At 49.3% G+C, this 15,039-nt stretch overlaps 1 protein-coding gene across 3 annotated transcripts in view; it reads left to right on the top strand.

Annotated features, from left to right (window-relative positions):
• Positions 1–15,039, top strand: part of Nmnat2 (nicotinamide nucleotide adenylyltransferase 2) — a 175,816-nt gene that overhangs the window by 149,948 nt on the left and 10,829 nt on the right. For all 3 annotated transcript variants that reach the window (XR_010056909.1, NM_001048042.1, XM_063272101.1), the window contains 1 exon segment: positions 2,204–2,280. Coding sequence is in view for 2 of the 3 variants with exons in the window: in NM_001048042.1 (NP_001041507.1) it covers positions 2,204–2,280 (77 nt within the window). In the remaining variant the exon portion in view is untranslated.

Consider the following 15,039-nt stretch of genomic DNA (forward strand, 5'->3'; position numbering starts at 1 on the left):
GCTCAAAGCCCTAAGCTCACACTCCTGCAGTCCCCTGTCGGGACTGTCACCCTGCTGCCATCTCAGCCCAGCAGAGCTCAGAACAGCCCTGGGACTTTCAATATACATTTATTCTTTCCCAGCTCCCAGAGCTTGAGTTGGGCTATGCTGTCCCTGCTGGGGGAAATCACCTCTGCTTTCAACTCTGGCCTCCTCTGACTGCTTTTGCTTTCGGGAAGGGAAAAGGACCCCTGGGATAACGAAGAATTCTTGGCTTCTGAAAAGGAGAACTGTGCAGCCCCTGCTGACAGACTCCAGGTTCACAGTGGTTCAGGTGGCAGCTGCCTCGGTGTACCGTACAGCGGGAGCTGGGCTGGGCCACTGGGCTATGAATAGCTGGAATTCCTGAGCAGGGAGTGTGGAGGGAGAGTACTGATTCTGGCTGCTGGCCCTGGGTCAAGATGACCAGGGGAGACAGGCAGAGCCCAGTGGAGGGCAAAGGGAACTAGCCTACATACTGACCCTTATATCCTGCAAGGCCCTGGTACTCACAGGCTCCTTGCACATCACAAGGAAAATCCACCTTTTTTTTTTTTTTTTTTAAAGCGTCAGTGAGCCCATTCTGTTTTCTGGGGTTGGTTGCTTCCCTTATGGCTACCCCAGTTCCAGGGCTTGTGGACTGGAAATATGGAAATCACTGCTGCCCTCCAGTGGCTTCATATGGGACCACAGACTCTACCAGGGTCTCTACCAATAAGCGCCTCTGCTGTGGTGCCGGGGCTGGGGTGGGTCAGAGGTTTCATTCTGCCTCTCTGGGCTTTAGCCCATTTTAAACGTCCTGTAATATTCTTGAGCAAGAGTGTGAGTTCTAGCTTAAGAATGAAAAACCCAGTTCAGGGTTTTCAGCCTTGGTGCTGCCAGCATTTAGGGCAGACATTCTGTGTTGTGGGTCTGCCCTGGGCACCGTGGGGATGCTCACTTAGCAGTGTCCCATCCACCAGATGCCACGCTTCTCCTCTCCCCAGGCACGACAACCAGACATTGTGAAATGGCCCCTAGTTGTCTAGGGGCTCTCGGGCAGTCCGTCTAGCTCTGTAACCACATCATTGACTGGCTTAACCACTCACCATGTCTGAGTACCCACCTTGGGCCAGTCACTGCCAGGCTCTGGGGTTATAAAGACACATTAAGGTTCTGTGCCTGAAGAGGCAGCATAAACTCTCAGTCTTTATTGGGTTCCCTGAGGGGGTGGGCTGTGAAGACCCGGAGACAATGAGGTGGTGGCTGCTTTCTCCACCTGCCTCAATTCCATCTGGAGACTCTCGGGGCAAGCTCGACATCTTAAAGCCCTTGCCCAGCCCTGGCGTGTAAGTCAGGCAAAGCCCTGGGCTCTTAGAGACCGGAAGACTGGTGGTCAGCTCTGCACAAGAGGTCTCGGTGTCTCCGGTACAACATGCTGAATAAGGCAGAAACCTGGGCAGCCTAAGACCTGCACTAGACGTGGGACACTCTGAGGAATGTCACTCCATTGAACCTCACAACCGTTTGCTGCCAGTTTTAAACGGCGATGGGCCTCACTGGAATAATTCAAATTGGGCTTAATGAGGGAAGGAAAAACAACTGACAGGCGGCGAGCACCATGGGTAAAGGGGAGGTGGCTCCAGGCCGCTTCTTGAGCCCTTTGCTGAGGCCTATGGCCACAGTCGATCAACTGGGATACTGCACTGTTGCAGCCAGCAGTCTCCCTCCATCCCATCCCTGCCGAGTTGGAACTTGTCCAAGAAGGCCCGCTCTAGATGGAGAGAACACAGAAATAAGTGTCTGTTATCCAGCCCTAGGGAGGCTGAGGCAGGAGATTCCAGAGTTCAAGCCTCAGCTATACAGCAAGTTTGAGGCCAGCCTAGGCTATAGTCTCAGGAAGGGAGGGAGGGAGGGAAGGAAAAAGAAAATAACAGAGACACAGAGAGAGGCTCTGAGTCCTTAAGCCAACGTATGTAGCTGGCTGCCACTGTTAGAGAGCCCGGCCACCCTGCTCTGGCCCTAAAGGGGTGGAAATCCCACTGGAGATGGGGAGGGTAAATGCGGGGATGTTAAAATACCCTGGCGTGGGGTTGTCAAGGAGACCTGAGCCACACAGTTCCAAGAGTGCAGAGATCGAGAGCTGAGAGCTGTCGCCCAGATTCCCACTCGGATGCCGTGTGCAAACTCTGTTCTCCCTCCCCAGAGCTGCGCATCTTGCTGCTGTGCGGTAGTGACCTGCTGGAGTCCTTCTGCATCCCAGGACTCTGGAATGAGGCAGATGTGAGTAGCCAGGTTTCTTATCCACAAGCGGCTTGGGGTGGGGGTGTGGGTGTGCGAGAGGCCTGCTTGACTTTGGCTTCTGTCTTACTCACCGACACAGACTGGAATCTCTTGCCTCCTCAGAGTTCCCAAGAGGGCAATTCATTCACAGGACTGTGGAGGAAAGTTCTCACCTATCCCAGGCTTTGTCTTCTACTGCATATTTATCCACACTCCTCCTCATCCATACCCTGGGAAACCCTGAGAAAAGAAAGCACTCTGAATTATAGAATGTCTGGATCCAAGTGCTGCCTGGGGCATGCATGCTGGGGCCATGGAGACATGAAGGGAAAGGTCAAGAAGAAATTTTGCCCTTTGGAGATTGTAGGCGTGGCTTGTTTTCCTTTTCGGCCTTTGAAGGGAGAGTAACTACTCCCCAAAGCTCCCCATAGTGAAAGAATAGGGGTCCAGAGGGGGGATTCGGTTAATGGCAAAGGTAAACAGGATCCTTTAGATGATCAATTTGGCATAGGTGAAAGAGCCCTCAAGGCATTTAGAAGTTCCCGTCATCAGTTCTCACTTGGATGGCCAGTCTGTTGTGTTTTTATAAAGAAGAATAAGAAGCCAGGGATATGTTTGGTAGAGACAAGGTATGGTTTGGGGGAAGGGGGTGCCTCTGTGGGCCCATGCCGAGGCATCCCTTCCCCCTGAGGTACCAGCCATACGAACCAGTATAAGAATAGAGTTTATTCAGTGCATGGGAAGGGGAGTTGAAGGGGTAGGAAAGAGAGAGAGAGAGAGAGCTGTCATGAGCATGTGGAGGGGGCATGGAGAGAGAAAGGACAGAAGGAGAAGAGGGTAAGAGAACAAGCAGAGAAGTGAGGAGAGATTGAGGAGGGGGCAAGCAGCCCCTTTTATAGTGAGTCAGGCTCATCATGCCCACTGTTTGGTGTGCCAGCCTGCCAGTTGCTGAAACAATGGCAAACATTTTAGTAAGAGTTCATTGCCAAGGCGGCCAGACGTGAAAAGGAGACGCCCGGGGTCCCAAGAAGGTAAGGGGCATTTATGAAATAAGAAGGGTCTCAAGCTTGCAAGAGATGTTGCCACAAGGAAAATGACGTAGCCTGTAGGTGGGCCATCAGAGCTTTACCGAGGCTGTTCTGAAAACAGGGACATTAGTGGGCTCTAAGGATGGAGCTTCAGCCACCTGGCGCCAAAAGGTCACCAGTTGGACACTCGAGTAGGTCAATAGTCTCAACTGCTTTCTGCAACCTCCAATTCCTGAAACCCAACCTGGGCAACTGCTGTCATGGTGACCCTGTTGTCAGGTATCGGCTACAGTGAAACTCCTGGGAACGAGCTGCCAGCTTCCAGGGAGGGCTTAGGAGGAAACTTTGCCCTTTGGAGTTGTAGGTGTGGTTGGTTATGCTTTGCCACCTTTGAAGACACAGCAACTACCTATTCTAGGCTCTCCTTAGCAAGAGAATAGGGGTGTGTGTGTGTGTGTGTGTGTGTGTGTGTGTGTGTGTCGGGGGTGCAAATGGCTAATGGTATAAGTAAAGAAGATCCTTCCAAACTTAAAGTGTATATCACAGTGCCTATCCCATAATCAACAGGAAACGCCACGTGACTTCTGATTGTTCTTTTTGAGACAGGGTTGTCTTTGCCCAGGCTGGCCTCAGACTTGCTTCGTACCTGAGGATGGCCTTGAACCCCTAATCCTTTTGTTTCCATCGAGTGCTGGCACTAGACTTGCCCCACCCCATGACACCTGGCTTGTAACAAATGCTATAAGAAAGTTCAACAAATGTGAACCAAGAACCCTTGTGCACCCAGTAGCTAGTCCTGGCGAAGGGAGTGTGAGCTAAGTGTGCTGTGGGGGAGGGGTGGCAGAGGAGGACCATTCTGAGTGGACCTTTCATCTGGCGACCCTGGAGCAATTTCCTGCAGGTGAAGTTTTAAGCTTCCTTTCTGCTTTGGATTAAGTGGCTTAATCAGCTTTTGCCTTCCACCCTCTGCTAGGTGCCGGGAAAGTAAAAAGTCACTGGCAGAGATCTCAGGAAAGCTGAGCACTTGTCTGGGGGCCCCTCCAGGGAGGCCTGAGCAATCTGGGAATTTAGAAGGATGCGATTGGCAGCTGGTGCAGAAGCCTGAAGAGCCACTTGTGTGAACAGGAAATCCCTGGGGCTGTTTACTAAGTGGGACCTGTGGGGAGCCTCTTGGCCCGTGTCCCTGATGCCAGTCTCTCTCCTGGTTAGCTCTCTATGGGGTAGATCTCATTTCCTACTTGATGCTTTGGGTCTCTACCCCACCCCAGGTCTTCCTGGCTCTCAGTCACGGGTGTTGAGCTTTTTAAAGCATTTAGAGCATTGGCTGATTGAGAAACAAAATTTAAGGGGCTGGAGACGTGGCTCAGCAGTGAAGGGCACTAGGTGTTCTTGCAAAGGACCTCAGTTTGGTCCCCAACACCCATAGTCTGGCCACTCACAACTACCTGTAATTCTGGTGTGTGTGTGGGGGTGTGGATAATAGAAAGACTATGATGACACAACCTTTAGGGGGATATGGAGCATGTGCATGAGGAACTATGGCGACAAAGACATGTCACATTTGGTGGTGAGTCATTGAAGGCCTGAGAACCTTGTTCTGGAATGTTTCTAACACAGGGCATCTGATGCCCTCTCTAGGCCTCCTAGGGCACCTGCACTCATACAAAACACATACATTACACACACATACACACAACAACAACAACAACAAATGTCACAGTGAAGTCTTGTCCACTCCAGTGATTCCCCCTGATGATGTGGGAGAGGGGCTTGCCACAGTCCTGACCAGTTTGACTTCATGGATTCCTGAGAGTAGTCAGAGGATGGATAAACCAGCACCAAAGAGGGTAACCAGATAGCTTCAGTCTTCTTGGGAATTTAGTGCAAAATCCCAAGGCTAAGGAGACAGTCTGGTGCTAGAGTGTGACCCTTAACCCCCCAGTGAAGCCCTGGATAGAACTCCCAGAACTGCAACGCAAATGGAAAGCAGCAGCAACAACAACAACAACAACAACAGATCCAAAGACTGAGGCTGGAGTAGTAGCCCAGTTGGTAGAGTGCTTGCCTCATGTGCACAAAACCATGGGTTCAATCCCCAGCACCATATAAACTAGTCCCAGGATTGGGAGATCAGAAGTTCAAGGTCATTCTCTACTACGAGTCCAGTTCAAGGCCACCCTGTAATGCAAGAGGCCGGGTCTCAAAACAAAGAGGATTTTTAAAAAAGGTTCAAAACCTGACAGTCTCACATTCTTAGAACTTCCTGTCTCAGGCTGACAGACAACCTGGATGGCTGGTCACCTGGGAGACTTAGGACATCCATCCCAGAGGGCACAGTAGTCCCTGCATCTATCCTGTCTGAGGCAGTGGTACGAATCCCAGTTCCCTGCAGAAACAGTGGGATTGGAGTTAATCAGACCTGGCTGCTCCAGCCTACAGCAGACCTGCGTCCTGATGCCACCCAGCCAGTTGCTCTTTCCCAACTCTGCCCAGTCTGTGAGGGTCTTAGGATCATTGCTCGGAGGTAGAGGGGAAGTACTATCTAAAGATACAAGGCTCCGGTGTAAAGAGTCCCCATCCACACAGATTGGGAAGAAACGGGAGCTTGTTCGTAAAGGGTCAGCCTTACTGTGTCTTCTGGAAACTGGCTGAATGGGCCTGCCCCACAGCAGACAGCCCACAGCCTCTCCTAGTCCATCCCAGTCTGCTCCGTAGTCAGCATAACTCGCTTCAAAGCTCAGAACCAAAACTCTCCCTCAATGGCTCCACGCCCAGCCCCACAGTTCCCCTGAAGCAGTGTCCGCTGGGCACAAAGATTCATCAGTCCACAGTGAAATCTGACCTCCTGTGCCCAGTGACACACCCCGTCCCTTTACATTCCGCAGAGAGAGAATTCCGTACATATTCATCGAGTTTCTCTCAAGTGGCGCACAAAAGAGCTGCTGTGTGGCCTCCCGGTTGGCATTTTTGTTCTTGTTGGGGGGTGGGGGGATAAGAGCCAGGCTCCTGGACCAGCCTCAGGGCCCAGCAGCCAGCACCATGCCCGCTGGCTTTCCTTAGCAGGCTAGTTTCTTCTGTTACTTTGTATTCTCCGGGCTCCGGGAAAGCAGGGCGTCTTTGGGCTCATGGAAGATGGCGTTCAGCGTTGCACAGAGGGCATCTCAGTAGGGGCCTAAATCTGCCGGTCCCTCTGGATCCGGTCAGGAAGCAGAGGGAAGGGAATGATGGCTGGTGCTCTACATATCTTCTCTGTTTTATTCAGTCTGGGTCCCAGCCCGCGGAAGGTAACTACACACACTCAGGGTGGCTCTTTTCTCCTCAGGTAAACTCTGTAAACACCCTCACAGGCAGGCCCAGAGATTTGTCTCCATGGTGACTCTAAATCCCATCAAGTTGATGGCTTCCCTGAAGTGCCCTAGTCCTTTGTTTTCCAGCAGGTATCCAGACACAGGTCAGGAACTAGATTAAATTAAGGCCGAAGGCTCCTGGGTCAGCCAGGGCTGAAACCTTTTCCTCACTCCTCCCTTAAACAAAGCCCAGTCCGTGGTGTAGGGCTCCACTTCAGCCTGGTGCTTTGCCCATCGTCTAGTGGAAGGGAGGCAAGCAAATTAATTCTGATTTAAGCATTCCTCCTTTTGATCAACCTCTCAACGGTGCCCTTGTCAACGTAAACATGCATTTGCCCACGAGGTTCTTGCAGGCTAAAAATACCCTAGTTATTAAAGCTTATGTTGTTCTCCAGCACGAAAATATATAGGAAGTGTAGACGTTTTTGAACCCCGCTGTCTCAGTAACTGTCGGTTGCTACTTCGTCATTTTTTTTTTCTTTTCTTTTTTTCCGGAGCTGGGGACCGAACCCAGGGCCTTGCACTTGCTAGGCAAGCGCTCTACCACTGAGCCAAATCCCCAACCCCTTCGTCATTCTTTTGTTGCACTTAAGTCCTGGGAATTTAAGTTTATGGTTTCCCACATGCTAGCCACAGAACTATCTCCCTATCCCTTTTTGTATTCTTCTTAAAATTATCCTGTTTCATTTATTATTATATGGCATGCAAGTGCCGGAGCACACAAGTGGAAGTCAGAAGACAACTTTGTGGAGCTGGTTCTCTCTTTCCACCTTTGCGTGGGTGCTGGGGATCGAACTCAGGCTGTCAGACATGTGTGATAAGCACTCCGACCTGCTGAGCCGTCTTTCCAGCCGGTGTTGTTTGTTTGTTTGTTTGTTTTTGTTTTTTGGGGGTTTTTTGTTTTGTTTTGTTTTTCATTTTAAAGATAGGGCTTTCCTAAGTTTTCTTAACTAATGATCCTCCTTCCTCAGCCATGTTAGCAGTTAAGATTAAAGGAGGCCTCACCAGCCTGGGTTCATCCTTTCAGTTTGAAACATTGATTGAGCACCAACTGTTGGCAACAATCACTAGTCTATGGCTAGGAGAACAGAGAGAGATAAAATATTTGGTTAGTCATCTTGCTTTCCAGCAGGAAAGACAATGAATTTTATTCAGCCGTATCTCATAGATTGTCGGACGTAACCCCTTTGAGATGGGATCTCTATTCCCATCTTAAAAATATAGAAAGGGAAAAAAAATATAGAAAGGGGACTGGCAAGGTGGCTCAGTGAGTAAAGGCACTTAGGACAAGACTGATGGCCTGAGTTCAAGCCTCAACTCACGTGGGACAAGGAGAGAACTGGTTCAGGTGGATTGTCCTCTGGCTTCCACACACACAACATGACGTGTACACGTACACACACACACACACACACACACACACACACACACACACACACTAAATAAACAAACATAACAATTTAAAAATATATACAAAGAGGGGGGCTTAAGTAGGTTGGGACTTGCTCTACATAGCACAGCTGTTGATTGGCAGAACAGGGCCTCACGTGATTCTTCAGATCCTTGATTCAGTTAACATGAACCTGTGGAAGAATGACAGGCATCCCTCAAAGCAGGCCCAGGTGAAGGCACAAGCTGGGCATTGAATCACCTGATCCAGGTTAAGTAGTCACAAAGAGAAAAGGTTTTCATGTAGGGAGGAGGCTATGAAAGACCCAGTAGAGGGCACAAGCCTCTGGGAGGCGATGGATGGCTTGGGAGGCGAAGGCAGAGAAGCGAGTCGATCCTTTTCGTTTGGAGAGGCGCTGGTTTTTGATGGAGTGATCTAAATCACTGAGTGTGATCATTGCCTGTACTGGCCATTCTCAGGGTATTGCCATTTTAAACAAGCACGAGTTAATGTTTAACTCAAAGTATTAAATGCCTAAAGGTGTAATTCCAGACACCAGAAGGCGGCCAGTGAGGAAACTCTCTTTCTCTTGAACTTCTTAAAGCCTCGCATTCTTTTCATTGGTTGTGCCCTACATGCCTCCAACCAACCAGTTATGGACTAACCGGCTTCCTACATCCATCAGCTATGGGAACATAACCAAAGAAAATAAACAGAGGAAGAGCTGGGGGCATTAACTACTCCAGAAGAAATCCCAGGGCCCCAGGATAAATGGGGCAAAGACAAACATGTGGTTATTCAGGCTCAGATGACTTTTTATCAAACTGCCTAACTCCAGCCCGGAAGCAGGAAGCCAGCCGGACTCTTCCAGCCCCGGGGGATTAGGTCCCCACATTGCTAAAACCCAAACTGAATAATCCACAGCCGAAAGGGCCTTCAGTCCCAGTGATGCTAAATTTGGAGGCTGATTTCTGCTCAAGGATTTCGTGTAAAAGGCGCTGTGGATTTGGTTTTCTGGCTTTGGACACGAGGCCGGAACTCTGGGCCTTCCCACACTCCCAGTCAAGCTGACAGCGCAGTGGGGTTGGTTTCCTCTGGGAAGCCCCGCTGAAGGAGCTTTCATTTGTTTGCGTCGAGGGCCATCCTGGAAGTGCACTCCTGGCTGCCCGACTCTGATCACACTAGCTCTGGCCTAGCCTTTCCTTCAGAAGGGTAGAAGCCAGAGGGGTACAGAGGATGCTCTGCAGGGGAGTGGTTCTCACAGATGGGGATTTACGCGCGCCATTCTCCCGTTTCTTTCCCCACCTAGAAGTGCCTACAGCTGCATGCTCTAGGGGGCGACAGAGAGCAATGAACTGAGGATACCTGGTAAGGATTGATTTTTTTTTTTTTTTTTTTTTAAGAGCAAGGTGGTGGTGGTCGTGGGTATTTTCCTTCCTTTATGTCTAGTTTTTTTGTTTTGTTTTTCATTTTTTAAAAAAATGATCCATGATTTTCCTGCCTCAGTCCTTGAGTTCTGGGATTATAGGAATACGCCACCACATACACAAGGTATATTTTCAACTTGTGGTATTTTTTTGTTGTTTTTTAAATTTTATTTTATTTTACTTTTTTATGAGAGAAGGTTTCTCTGAGCCCTGGATGTCCTGGAACTGGCTCTGTAGACCAGGCTGGCCCGGAACTCATAGAGATCTGCCTGCCTCTGCCTTCCAAGTGCTGGGATTAGCAGCGTGCCACCACGCCTGGCCGGAGTTGTGATTTTTTTTTTTTTTAAACTGAAGAAGTTTCAAGTCACTATAATATGAGTCTTATCGATGGATCTAGAAGTGTGAAGCGGTGGAAAGAGCGACCCAAGAGGGATCAGATTCGATCACTAGCTGTGTACGTAGGACATGTTCCTGAATCTCATCAAGTTGGTTCCTCCATCTAAGAAATGAGAACGGAGACACGCATCTCAGAAGGCCACTGTAAGGATGAGATGAGATAATAAAGCCCCGGGGAGAGTTGCTGGCACGTGGCAGAGCCCGTGGTAAATGCTTACTGATGGCCCCGTGCATCCCTGACTGCCATCTACAAAAAACACAGGAGGCCGGAGCCGCTGGTGTGCTGGACCCTGAGAAGAAAGTGAGCAGGGCTCTGAGCCCTGCTTTAGCGTGATCTCACTGGATAGTACCAGTGAAGCCTTCCTTCCACGCCTTCAGTGCGTCTTGAAGGATCGGTCTTATTGCCAATGAAGTTGAGCCCGCTGATTAAAACACCCGAATGACCTCTCTGTGTTGGAATGAAATCCCCTATCATTATGATCAGGGCTCTGCTTGTTTCGTTTGGCTGTTTGTGCCCGTTGCTCATAATGTGTTAGTCACTGCAAGATATGAGTCACTGAACGTTAACTTGCCCATCATCCTTCAATACACTCAAAAACGATCTTTTGTTAAACCGCTCAATTCCTGTTTTTAAATTATTTTAAATGGTGTGTTCTTTTTCTCTTTAATTTTTGTCACATGTACACGTACATACGATATAGTCTGCTGAGTGCATTTAGTGTTGACCATGTGGTGTTGAATGACCAATGAGAGCACTCGTCCCAAGGGAAGATTACTTCTCCTCGAGGCAGTCATTAATGGCCTGTAGCCAGAGATGGGGACTCTGGAGATAACCGTATCCACACTGGCATGTCAACTGGTGTGGTCACTGTTCAGGCCTTGTTTAGGCAGCCATGTTGTTGAGATTTCCAGAGTGCGGCTTTTCTCTCCTATACTTATTTGTTGAGGCTTTCTTTTCTTTTCTTTTCTTTTCTTTTCTTTTCTTTTCCTTTCCTTTCCTTTCCTTTCCTTTCTTTTCTTTCCTCTTCCCCTCCCTTCCTTTCCTTTCTCCTGTTCTATTTTCTTTTTCAAAATAGGGTTTCTCTGTGTAGCCCTGGCTGTCCTAGAATTCACCTCGTGAGTTCCAGGCTGTCCTCGAACTCAAAGATCCTCCTGCCTCTGCTTCCCAAGTGCTGGGATTAAAGACGTGTGCCACCACTGCCCGCCTTAGTTGTGGCTTTCTGTAATGGTCTCTGCAGGTTCTCCGACCCATGTGGTAGCTACTAACATTTTGCTTGATGTCACTCATTAGACAGTAACCTATCCAAACGATGAAGTCCTACCTGTCTTCTCACCTGTATGCCCTTAGTGTCCAGGAAGGTGTCTGGCCAAGGCCACAAAGCATCTCTCCAAGCATCCCTGAAAGTCAGCAGGGCAGGTCTTAGAATTCAGCCTCTTGGAAGGACGATGACGAGTCCACATTCCTTTCAAGAGCTTTGTCTCTCCCGCAAGGCTAAGTTGCTTCCTGCTTGGACAAGCCCCATATCCTCCTCTCAGATTCCCTCTACTGGGGAAGCAGAGTCCACCTCCACCTGTTTCCTCTCCCGCTCCACCTCCATCTCCCCTGGGAAACTTTGACCGGAAGATGAAAAGATAAGATCAGAACTAGGCTGGGCAGGATGCTGGAGCAGGATGAATGGTACGAACCCCGCCTCGGAGGCCTAACACACAGGCCTGGGGTGAGTGAATAGCCCTGTCTCCTAGGGTCGGGCAGTGGAAGGTACACTGGCCATGTAAAGAGTGAAACTGGGTTGGGGATTTAGCTCAGTGGCACAGCGCTTGCCTAGGAAGCGCAAGGCCCTGGGTTCAGTCCCCAGCTCCAGAAAAAAAAGGAAAAAAAAAAAAAAAGAGTGAAACTGACCAATCAGGTCTGCTCCATTCACCTACTCCCTCCCTCCTACTCCATACTCCCAAGAGCAAGACTCAGTAATAGGAAGACCTGGAACGAATGCTCAGTCCCACCATTCGGTATCCTCAGGGTCCTGGAACCAGTTGCACTCGGTGTGTGTGTGCCCTAACCATTCCTCACCACACAGAGGGATGTCCTATTCTCCCTGGAATCTCTGGAAGTGCTGAGGTGCCCGTCCTCATCCCATTCCACCAGAAGGGTCAGCATAGTAACCTGTAATTTAAATCGACAACTCCCATCATCATCATCACCACCACCACCACCACCACCACCACCACCATCACCACCACCACCATCACCACCACCACCACCACCACCATCACCACCACCACCACCACCATCACCACCACCACCACCACCACCACCACCACCACCACCACAACCACCATCACCACCACCACCACCACCACCACCACCACCACCATCACCACCATCACCACCACCACCACCACCATCACCACCACCACCACCACCACCACCACCACAACCACCATCGTGTGTATGTGTGTGTATGTGTGTGTGCATGTGTGTGTGTCTGAGAGAGAGAGACAGAGACAGACAGAGACAGAGAGAGACGGGGGGTGAGGGTACACAAGTGACAGGTAAAAGTCAGAGGATAATTTTTGGGGGTCGCTTCCCTCCCTCCACTGTGGGTTTCAGAGCTTGACGTCCAACCCTTAGGTTTGTATAGCAAGCGCTTTTATCCACTGAGCCATCTTGCTGACCCTAGGGTTGGTTTGCTTTATCAGTACCCTCCAGGCAAGGTCTGGGGAATCTGGTTTCTTGCTGTTTGTTTTACTCTATCTGCTTCCTTTCCACAAAGAGACTTTAGTCAGGACATAAAGTCTGGTTAAATCGACTCTCGTGCCACTGGCTCAGTCGGCTCAGTTTTGGCAGCCGTCGTCTTGTCCCCATCTTGTCCCCGTCTTGTCTCCATCTTGTCCCCGTCTGGTCCCTGTCTGGTCCCTAGTGGCCTCTCCAGGATTAGTACTTTGACCATGAAGCTCCCTGAGCTTTCCAAGTCAAATGTGGCTTCTCTGGCATTCTTCTTTCCCAACAGAGCAATTCCCAGAGAAGATCCGAAGGTTTTAGTGTACTGCAAACCTTCCCTCAATCCTTTCCTGTTGCGTGTGGGGTCGGTTTGACCAGTTTTCCATGGTCTGTACATGGCTGAGTGCCCCTGGTCTTTATTCTTCCGGATCTGGTGGACTTATTGGTACTGTTCATTAGATGCGTTCTGTATTTACAAACTGTAAATGCTGAATTTGGTCCATTTTACAATGGCCAAGCAGTCATTATAATGGTCATTTTTACAACTTACCATTGTAAAATTGGCACCAACACTGTCCGTCCATCCATCCATCCATCCATCCATCCATCCATCCCCACCCTCACAATCATGCACATGGTGGTAAGATCCAGGCTGTGGAAATTAATTTAGCTAAGCAATTTTTGCTGTAACCACCACCAATAATTAGCTGTAATTTTCTAAATACAGCTTCCATTTTTCTGCAGATTGCTAAGGCTCACTTCACACACTCAGCCTCCCAAGGTCATGAGATATGTCTGTGGATTGCTGAGTCCTCCTGGCTAGAACTTTCCCAGTAGTTCCTCTGCGGAGCTTCACCGAGCTGTCACACTGGTTCCTTCCTAGGGATTGGACCGAATACCTTCTCCCTGACTCTCCAGTCACCGTCCTTCATAATCCACTTGTTCTTGTCACTGCTCAGATCCAAAGAGGCTAAAGCAGAACTTGTAGAGCACGTGCACAGGGATGGAGACTTCTCACTTCTTTCTGCTTATTTTTTTTTTATTTTGTTTGTTTGTTTGCTCACCAGACATCATGTATCCCAGCCCTGCCTCAAACCTTCTGTGTAGCTAAAGATGACCAAAGCTTCTAATCCTCCTGCCTCCACCTCTCAACTGCTGGGATTGGAGGTGCGCACCACCATGCCTGGTTTGGGCAGAGCTGGGGATCGAGCCCAGGGCTTCGTGCGTGCCTGGCAAGCACTATCAGTGAGCTGTGTCCCCACCCCAGGAGGAAAGTTTAATTTAACATATTGGAGACAGTATCACCCAAAAGTAAAGATCTGAATGTTGGGAACAGACTGGAAAAAGGCAAGACGTTAATAGGAAGACCATGGCAATCCGGGTGAGAAAGATGTGGGCTAAGGCCTCCCCAGGACCATCCAGGTGAGGAGGGTCAGGGCTAAGGATCCCTGGATACAGCAAACCTGGTGGTTATAAACATAGACTACTCTCTTACAGTCATGATCCAATTCTTCTAGACAGGAGCTGTGTGTGCTGTGTTCCCAGCTCCTGGCCTCCTCCAGACCATTCTTTACGTTTCCTCTTTAACATCCGATTCCTCTCAACCTCTCTCTTAGAAGGACACTTGTTTCTGATGTTATGGCCACCCTGACTGACCAGAATGATTTCAAGATTAATTCCATTAGTTTAATCATGTAAGACAACAGTCACAAGTCCCAGTACTTTGGACTTGGGTATTTGGGGGCAGGGAGGGTGTGAATGAGAACTGAGCAGAGTCGTATATGGTTGTGTTTTGTTTTATTGTTTTTAGACAGGGTCTTGTGTAAGTCTTGCGGGCTTTGAACTATTTCTTGATCTTCCTACCTCCGCCTCCCAGTGCAGGGATTACACGCATGCTCCGCCAAGCCTGGCCCATACATTTGTTTTGAAGACAGAATTAATTGGATTTCCTTGTAGGCTAAATATAAGATATGAGAGAAAGGGAAGAAACACGGAAAATGCCAAGACTTTTCCTGGGTACAATTATAAGAGAAAAAGGCTGTAGGGAAACACTTCTCCGGGGGCAGAGGGAGTCTGTATTATGCACTTTTCTATTGCCTTGATTAAACACCATGACCAGGACAAGTTACAGACAAAAGAGTTTATATAGGCTTGCAAGTCTAGATGGTTAGGGTCCATGACTGAAGAACAGGGGCAGTTGGCACAGTGGGAAGAACAGCAAGCTCACATCTTGAACAGGAAGCAGAGAAAGTGCCCTGGGAATGATTGGAGGCCTTTGAAACCTCAGAGCCCACCCCCAGTGACATACTTCCTCCAGGAGGCCACACCTCCTAAACCTATCCAAGCAGCCCCACCCACCAGGGACCAACACTGAGCCTCTGAGGTCCAAGTCTCATTCAAACTCCCAAAGAGCCTCTTTACAATAACGTATCCAGAGACTCATGAGCATATT

This window comes from Rattus norvegicus, chromosome 13 (assembly GCF_036323735.1).
Source record: "Rattus norvegicus strain BN/NHsdMcwi chromosome 13, GRCr8, whole genome shotgun sequence".
Lineage (NCBI taxonomy): Eukaryota > Metazoa > Chordata > Mammalia > Rodentia > Muridae > Rattus > Rattus norvegicus.